General features: G+C 35.1%; 1 protein-coding gene across 1 annotated transcript; it reads left to right on the forward strand.

Annotated features, from left to right (window-relative positions):
* Nucleotides 1-8,305: 8,305 nt before the first annotated feature.
* On the forward strand, nucleotides 8,306-9,235 carry OR5D18 (olfactory receptor family 5 subfamily D member 18). Its single transcript, XM_025988754.2, has one exon. The coding sequence runs from the start codon at nucleotides 8,306-8,308 to the stop codon at nucleotides 9,233-9,235; it is 930 nt and encodes a 309-aa protein (XP_025844539.1).
* Nucleotides 9,236-9,454: the final 219 nt, after the last annotated feature.

Genomic DNA, 9,454 nt, shown 5'->3' on the forward strand with positions numbered 1-9,454 from the left:
ATATTAACTCATCATAGGAAGGTCTTGCTGATTTGTTACTGCATATGAATGAGTTCCTTGCCTTTAAAATCATGTGTTTGGTAGTCACTGAAGCATTGTCTTTGCTGGGAGATGCAGATGGACATGCTGATTCTTTTTTGACACCTTCATTCCCTGGTCTCCGTGTATTCTATGAATGGATGGTCTTATACTTCAAACAGCTTGTGTTGAGAAGCCTACAGAGCAAAGACAATTATACCTATTATGCAGATAATGACACAGTTTCAAGAAACTAGTCTAGAAATGACTGAATGATCGATCTATGATCAAAGCATCCCAACTCTGTTGACTGTAAATCTACAGCCATGATAGACTTTCATGTCCTTTCATGATAGTAAGCTTTCATGATAATAGACTAAGGTTATTAGTCTGAGAGGTCACAGAAGTCTGTGTTGTCCTAGATTATCTGGGATAATCTCTGGAGTCATTTCAATATTCCTACATTATGCTTGGATAGGATTACTCAGAAGGCTGGGTTCCCAGTATTATCAGGTCTGGAAATCTCTACAAGCATAATCTAGTCTAGTTCATATGTATTAGGCCTGGGATGAAAGCAATATATGTTCTACCTGGGAATATTGAGGAATCATTTCAAAGTTTCTGTTCTAGTATTTATATGAGTGGCTAAACAAGCACAAATACCTGGTAACAAACACTTTAAAAATTAAATTAAATTATAATAGGGGGCAGCCCGAGTGGTTCAGCTGTTTAGCGCCACCTTCAGCCCAAGGCCTGATCCTGAAGTCTCGGGATCGAGTCCCACATCAGGCTCCCTGCATGGAACCTGCTTCTCCCTCTGCCTGTGTCTCTGCCTCTCTCTCTCTCTCTCTCTCTCTCTCTCTTTTTTTCTCTCTCTGCATCTCTCAGGAATAAATAAATAAAATCTCTTAAAAATTATAATAAGAAGGATAACCTTATTTTAAATTTAAATTTATTTTTATTAAAAACAGTGTCGTATTAGGATAGAGAGCCATATGAGGAAAAAAGATAAAACTAGATCTTTTTCCTTATTTCACACACCAAAAGGAGAGTTTTAAAAGCAAGTTTAAAACTCGGATTACTTGAATATACACAACTTCTTGACAAAACAACAAAAAAGAGATTAAAATGACAAATGAAAAGCTAAGAAAAATCACTACTTACGTCACATATAGTAGAGAAAAAAATGACAATCTTACAGGAAAATAAACATAAAATATAATTAAGTAGTCTATATAAAAGGAATAAAAATAGCCTTTAAACATTTGAAGAGTTTTTCAAGCTGACTCAAAATAATAGAAATACAGATGAAATCTGCCCTGAGCTATCACTTCTCACCTATCAGAATGAAAGAAATACAAAAATTTAATGACCTTTCCTATAAGTGAATGCACAGGAAAATAGACATTTAATGCATTGGGGTCAGGAAGATCACATGTTCTATATGATAGATGCTCCAACTTCTATACACATTCATCCTCTTTCAAACATTCATGGTCCTAGGAATCATCCCACAAAATAGAGTAGCAGAAAAGCTAAAAGTAACATACTAGCATTATTCATAATAACAATAGACTGGATGCAATCCAACATAATGGTGATTAAATATCCTATGGATCACGGTAAAAAAGTATCTGGTTGTGAAAATGGGAAGAGGAAGGTTTTTATTTATTGCCATAGAGGACTTTTTCCATATTCTCAGTATATTTTCTTAAGTGAATAAAGACAAGATGTAGAAAAGTTTTTTCTGATATGATAACTTGTGTGAAAGAGAGGGAAGGATAAAACAAAAGTTGATAAAGATAGGAAGAGATGAAAGAAAACTCTTCGGAATGTACCTTATAATAGAGCTTTGATTTAGGGGAAATATGACACTGGACATATTTTAAAAGACATACATTTAGGTCAAAAAGTAAAATTAGTTTTTAAATTTATTTAAAACTTGAAAATAGATAATAATGAATCTGTTTATAATGTTGGAAACATGATCACACGGTGTAAAACATTCTTTTCTAAAGGGCACCACTTAGAGTATACCTTCTCATTATGCAATGTTTATTTTAGTATAAGTAAATATTAAAATGCCATTGAAACTAAAGTTGTCAGCATAAAAGTTATAGCTCTAAAGAAAAGGTAAATAAAAAACTTTTTCATCTTAATTTGAATTAGAAATCTAGTTTGAAACTATTTTTTTCGCTCTTGTAAATCATATCACTAATAATGACAACCCAGTAGCAATGAATACCCAAATTTTCTCTGAAAGGAAATATTTGCTTTCTAAATAGAACTGGAGTTTTTTGACAAAAGCTGATCTGAAGTCTGAGGTAGAGAGTTAATGAACCTTGGGCAACTTGATTTTCCAGAAAGCAAGAACACTATTAACAGCTAGTTGCGTCATTTCAAAAAGACATAAGGAGGCAATTTGAAATGGATCCAACTAGTTTATAGTTAACATAGAAATAAACATTGAGTATGATTATTTTAAAAGCATCAAATATATTTAAGTCTAAAAATTTAAATCTAGATGATTTTAAAAAAAAGTTATTGGTTACTGTTAAAGGTTGCTGGGCATACCAAGGCACTACTCTGAAAATTGGTAAATAAAAGAGATAAATATTTATTCAGCTTTTCATTTATGAATTGCATTTCAGGGTTACCTAACAGCTTATGAAGGAAAATTCAGAAAGAATAAAAGCAGAAAATAGGATGGAATTAGAAAATCACTATTTCTGATATTCTAATTTAAAAAAAAGATCAAGGCAATGACTTCAATAAGTATTAAAATCATTAAGCAAAATGTTGGTGGGAAATGCTAAAATGAAATAATCTAGCTGATGCTACCTGAATTCACAGATCAGCTTGAGGATCACGAGAAGTCAGACAATCAGTTAACATGTGCTTTGCAATTTTTTGCAACATGAGTCACCAGAACCATGTGTGAAGAATTCTTGCCTAAAAGAAGCTAAAAGAGTGACCCAGAACTAATAAGATTTCTTGATGTAACAATAAAGAAGTTGTGGCATATGTGTGTGTGTGTGCGTGTGTGTGTGAGTGTGTGTATAGTGGCAACTACTAAGCCATCAAAAAAAAAAAAAGAAACCTTGTCATTTGCATTGACATGATGGAGTTGGAATATATCATGCTAAGTAAAATAAGTCATTCAGAGAAAGACATATATCAAATGATTTCACTAATATGTGGAATTTAAAAAATAAAACAGAAGAACATATGGGAAGGAGGAAAAAAGAGGGAAGCAAACCATGAGATACTTTTAATGATAGAGAACAAAGTAAGGATTAATGGAGGGAGGAGGTGAGGGATGAGCTAGATGGCAATGGGGATTAAGAAGGGCACTTGTTATGATGAGCACTGGGTGTTATATGGAAGTGATGAATCACTAAATTCTACTCCTGAAATGAATATTACACTATATATTAATTAACTAGAAATTAAATGAAAATTTGGGGATAAAAGAAAGAAAATGTGATGTATATATGAAAAATATATAATATATATTCATATATATGATACTTATGATATTCATATATGTGAATATATATGATATATATATATATGAATCTTACTTGGCAATTAAAGAAGAATGAAATCTTGCCATTTGCTGAGTGTGTATTTGAAAATAAGGTGTACTTGCTGTTTCCTTTGCCCCAAACCTCATACTTTTTGCCAATCTTTGTATGACTTACTCTCTTACTTCATAAGGGTTCATGTTTAAATAGCACCTCACCACATTGTCTGACCTCTCTATTTAAGATGATACTTAAAATTATATACTTTTAAACATTTATAATTACTGAAAAAATGATCACATATTTATTTATTTGTATGCCCCATTAATAGAAATTTGTTGACAAAGGAATATCCTTTCTCTTTTTCCCCAATATCTAGCCCATCATAAGCTTGTAATAAATGAGTAATTACCTCTCCTCATCAGGTACCCAACCACTTTTCCCTGGTTCATGTAGCAAAAAGCTAAATTCATGAAACAGTCACTGCTTTAATTCTGAGCCGCGAATATACACTCTTCAGTTTTTGTTCAATGGTATTACTTATTAATTATAGAGAGATTATATATCTTTTGAAAGAAATGCTTTAATGTGACCAATTTCTATATTATTCTTATATCAATAGTGCAACCTTGCATCTCATGTATATGCAAAAAATGCCGAATGGATGGATGTGATAAAACTTTGGCAAAACTATCTGAAAATTTTCTAAAGGAGAATGCTTGAGATATTTTCCATTAGTCAGTAACTTTACCGTGCTGTACATAATCTTGAAATTTTCAAGGTTTCTGATATAATAAATTTGACTAGAGATAGGTAGTTCAGTGGAGTGGGCATTTGTTTTGGTTTGTTTATGTTTTGTTTTATTTTGATTGCACAGCTTCAATATTATTTCTAAAGCATGCTTAGTGAAATATCTCCTCTCTGCACTGAAATTCCTCATTGTTCTGATAGTTTCGCTCTATTCCCAGACAATCAGTTAACATGTGCTTTGCAATTTTTTGCAACATGAGTCATATTTATTACTCAATAAAGACTCATGGTACACTGACCGTGCTCATCTTTCACCTAGGAGCTTGGAATTTATTAGCAAACAAAACAGTGAATGGTCTCCCTTTTCCTGGAAATTTTATCTAGCTGGAGAAAAGCAATATACAACAAAAGAAATAGATAAGGATTAAAAATATATCTGAACCATGTGAAGTACTTTAAACACTAAATTGGGTAGTAGAGTAGCTCTTGCAGCAAAATAGAATGTTCGTGGAAGGTTTCCCTGAAAAGGTGCCTTTGAACAAAAACTTAAGGAAAAGCATTTTCAGCATGCAGGAAATATGAGTAGGAAAGACCCTAAAGAAAGAGTGGGGAATATTTTTGAAAAACAAAAAGCAAGGGACAAAAGCAAAGAGGTCAGACCAGCTGGAAGAGGTAGAGGCAGAAAGAGTAATAGAATAAGACAAGATTTCAAAGGGACTAGATCATTTTCCCAACTTGCTATTTAACCTTATAAATATTTCTACTTTAACTCTCAATGAGTCATAATGATCTAAAAGATGAGTTCCTACACTTCTGCAATGGTCAAAGTGGAGGTAGGAAGGAAGGGGATTATGCCTGACATTTGGTAGTCACTCAATATTTGATAAGGATGATTTTTTACTAATTCCATAATATTGATAATTGTAAGAAGGTATGGGAGTAATCACGGATTGGAAAAGTGATTTTAAAATATACATTTTAAATGTACATTTAAAATGCTCCTAACACTGCTCCAGGTTTTCAAGAATTACATCAGAAAAAGATGATTAATTTTAATTATTTATTTCATGACCTCAAGAGAATGGGGCAAGACATAATCCCTAGAGTTCATGTCCCAAAGGTTGTACTATACATATAAGAACATACCCACCAGTCCCAACCAGGAGCCGCCCTACCTTTGCCATCAGCAGGTTTGTTTTAAGATTCTAGAGACAGACTGACATTAACTTCAATGTTAATATGGGAGGGGGAACTTACCATTTAGATCTAGACGGTTCTTGAGAAAGATTTAGTCACTGCAAAGTAACATATCTGAACATGCAAGGAAGAGAAACTGCATTTATTCACACATATCTGTATGAGAGGACTTGGCTCAGATGAACAAGAGGTACTTAGGGTATGAAAATAGAAGAGGTCTGAGAACTTTGGGGATGTGCCTTGTCTTGTTTCCATAAATTAGTGAAGAAATAGGCAAGGTAGGAAAGATATTCAAATAAAATGAAACTAGCTGAGATTAAACAGACTCTCTTGTGAAAAAATTTAAAAGGGACCAGCTTTAATTAAGATTCTAACATTTTTTTAAATTTTTATTTATTTATGATAGTCACACAGAGAGAGAGAGAGAGAGAGAGAGAGAGAGAGGGAGGGAGGCAGAGGGAGAAGCAGGCTCCATACACCGGGAGCCTGACGTGGGAGTCGATCTCGGGTCTCCAAGATCGCGCCCTGGGCCAAAAGCAGGCGCCAAACCGCTGGGCCACCCAGGGATCATAATTAAGATTCTTAAGCAGGAAAACATAGGTATGAAGATTCTAGCTGTTATATTTCTTGGATTCAATGATATAGAAGATTTTTATTAATAATTTGACGACAATATTTGGGATGCAAGAACCTCACGTTAAATGTAACATTAGTTTAAAGTAAATTCTTAAATGCTTTAGATAAGTTAAATATTGTATTAAGCCAAAAACATAATAATCAGAATGTCTGGCTTCCTAATGGATTATCTTTTGAGGTTGTCTTTAATACTCAGATGTAGGAGTATAGGGACAGAGAGGGCCACTGAGGTCTCAGTATCATATATGATCTGACATCTTTATTGATGGGCCATCTAAAACTATTTCTTGGGTTGTGAGATCAGAGATAATCTTACAGGTTTGAGAGATGATTACAAGTTTCCTGGTATGGAAGCACCTGGGTGGTTCAGTCAGTTGAGCATCTGACTCTTGATTTCGGATCAGGTTATGATCTTAGGGTCGTGGGATCAAGCTCATGCTCAGTGCAGAGTCTGTTTGTTCCTCTCCCTCTGCTCCTCCCCTCTCTTTCCCTCTCAAATAAATAAATAAAATCTTAGAAAAAAAAGAAGAGTTTCTTTGTATGGTAGGATCTCAGAGGTGTTGGGTACCAACTGAAGAGATATAACGATTCTTTTGTATTACTATTTTCTCCTAAAATGTCTTCATTGTGCATTACTACCTCAAGTTTTGAATATTTTCTCCTTCAAGATAATATTGGGACAGGATGAATATTCTCCATATCTTGAAGAGAGAGGAGAGATGAGGGGAGAGAGAGGGAAAGAGAGGAAGACAGAGAGAGACAGAGTCCTAGGCAAGGAAAGTTCCTTCTTTTTTTTTTTTTAAGATCTTATTTATTTATTCATGAGACACAGAGAGGCAGAAGCATAGACAGAGGATGAAGCAGGAAGCCCTCCCTCCTCCTGCAGAGAGCCCAATGCAGGACTCAATCCCAGGACCTTGGGATCACCACCTGAGACAAAGGGAGACACTCAGCCACTGAGCCACCCAGGCGTCCCAGACTGACTTTGAAAGTTTCAGAATCAGTCTTACTACACTTAGTTATTTCTGGGAGAGCACACATCCCTAAATTTTATTTTTATTTCATCCTGGTGCTGCTTTCTAAGGTGGCTCTGTGGTCTGTACACTGTCAAACAAGCCTTTCCCATAAGTCCAGAGACCCTGGCTTGTCATAAATTGCAAGTATGATCATTAATAAAGGAAGCATATCAGTATCTATTCCTAGAACATGGATCAGAGTCTGATGTGGAGGAATGGGCACGTGGCCGGGATTCCAATCAGGGCTCCAGTCACATGTGTAGATTGTTCCTTATTTGCATGTCATTGGGAAAGTCAAGGTTTGCCCAGTTTCTGTCTTGTCACCTCCAGAATAAGGGAATAGACGTGGTTATCTCTATCATCTATTCTAATTTTGTTATTCATCAAGCAATGAGGTAGGATTGACAATTGACAATTGGGAACTTGAGAAGAAAGCTCTGAAAAAACTAATTAAGATTTATTATTTTTTAAAGATTTTTAATTTATTTATTCATGAGAGACAGAGAGAGAGAGAGAGAGAGAGGCAGAGACACAGGCAGAGGGAGAAGCAGGCTCCATGCAGGGCTTTTTATATCAGATTTGCTGAGTCAGAAAAAATGTTATATGAAATTAATAATGAAGGCACAACTATAAAGTGTTAGGGGTGTTTATTCTTATTCACAATGTGAACCTATGGTATAAAAATTAATTTGTTTGGAAATTCTTCATGTCTGTACTGATTATAAGGCTGATATCATCAGTCATACTTTACTAGCCATTTCTTTTATCAACTTATAATGTTCAAGGAGAGCTGAGACTGTTATAGGAAGATTTCATTTAAAATAACCATAAAACCTTTTATCTCATATTCTAATTTGTAAATATTAAACATAACAGTTGAGAACTTTAAAAATTGACTTTAAAAATAAAATAAAATAAAAATTGACTCAAAAGTCAATAATTATATTGCTTTTTTACTTAACATTTTAAAATGATTTTCATCTTTTAGAATATTAGACGTTTAGCATTATCTTGCATAATAAACACATAGAGAAATTATGAAAAGATATTTTGCTTCCTCTTCCAGTCTTGGTAAAGGGTAAAGCAAGATTCTTACATCCTGACTCTCTTTAATATTTCTATTTTCAGGACAGACCCAGATTCTGACAAGCAGAAACCATCATGTTACTGTCAGAGAGAAATAAAAGTGGGGCTACATTCACTCTCTTGGGCTTCTCAGATTACCCAGAACTGCAAATCCCTCTCTTCTTGATTTTTCTGGCCATCTATAGTGTCACTGTTGTAGGTAATCTTGGGATGATAGTTATAATCAAGATTAACCCCAAGCTGCACACCCCCATGTACTTCTTCCTCAGCCACCTCTCAGTGGTGGATTTCTGCTACTCCTCCATCATTGCTCCCAAAGCCCTGGCAAACCTGGTTGTAGAAGACAGAACCATTTCATTTCCAGGATGTGTAGTACAGTTCTTTTTCTTTTGTACCTTTGTGGTAGCTGAATCCTTTTTATTAGCTGTGATGGCCTATGACCGCTTTGTGGCCATTTGCAATCCTCTGCTCTACACAGTGACAATGTCCCAGAAGCTCTGTGCCATGCTGGTGGTCGGATCATATGCATGGGGAGTAGCATGTTCCTTGATACTCACATGCTCTGTGATCAAATTATCTTTTCAGGGTTTCAACACCATCAATCATTTCTTCTGTGAGTTCTCTGCATTGATCTCCCTGTCTTGCTCTGATACTTACATCAGTCAGTTGCTGCTTTTCATTTTTGCCACCTTTAATGAGGTCAGCACACTGCTCATCATTCTCTTGTCTTATGTATTTATCATTGTCACAATCCTCAAGATGCATTCAGCCAGTGGTCGCCGCAAAGCCTTCTCCACCTGCGCCTCCCATCTGACTGCCATCACCATCTTCCATGGGACCATCCTTTTTCTCTACTGTGTGCCCAACTCCAAAAACTCAAGGCACACAGTCAAAGTGGCATCTGTGTTTTATACAGTGGTGATCGCCATGTTGAATCCCCTGATCTACAGTCTGAGAAATAAGGATGTCAAGGGTACAGTCAGTAAGTTAATAGGTACTAAGTGATTTTCTTTTTGAGCATTTTATTCTAGGAGCATTTGTCCCTGGTATGTAAATAAAGTGTGCCCATAAAGGTTAGTTGATTGTAAAGATATTTAAAATTAGTGAAGAGTTAATGTACAATGGGGAGGATGTAGATTTTGATTCAGAGACTACTTTTGATTCTATCTCTTGCTTATTGGGAAAAAAATCAATAATATCTCCCATCTTTGGTTTTTAATCTAG

The sequence above is a fragment of the Vulpes vulpes genome, chromosome 5, assembly GCF_048418805.1.
Source record: "Vulpes vulpes isolate BD-2025 chromosome 5, VulVul3, whole genome shotgun sequence".
NCBI classification, from domain to species: domain Eukaryota; kingdom Metazoa; phylum Chordata; class Mammalia; order Carnivora; family Canidae; genus Vulpes; species Vulpes vulpes.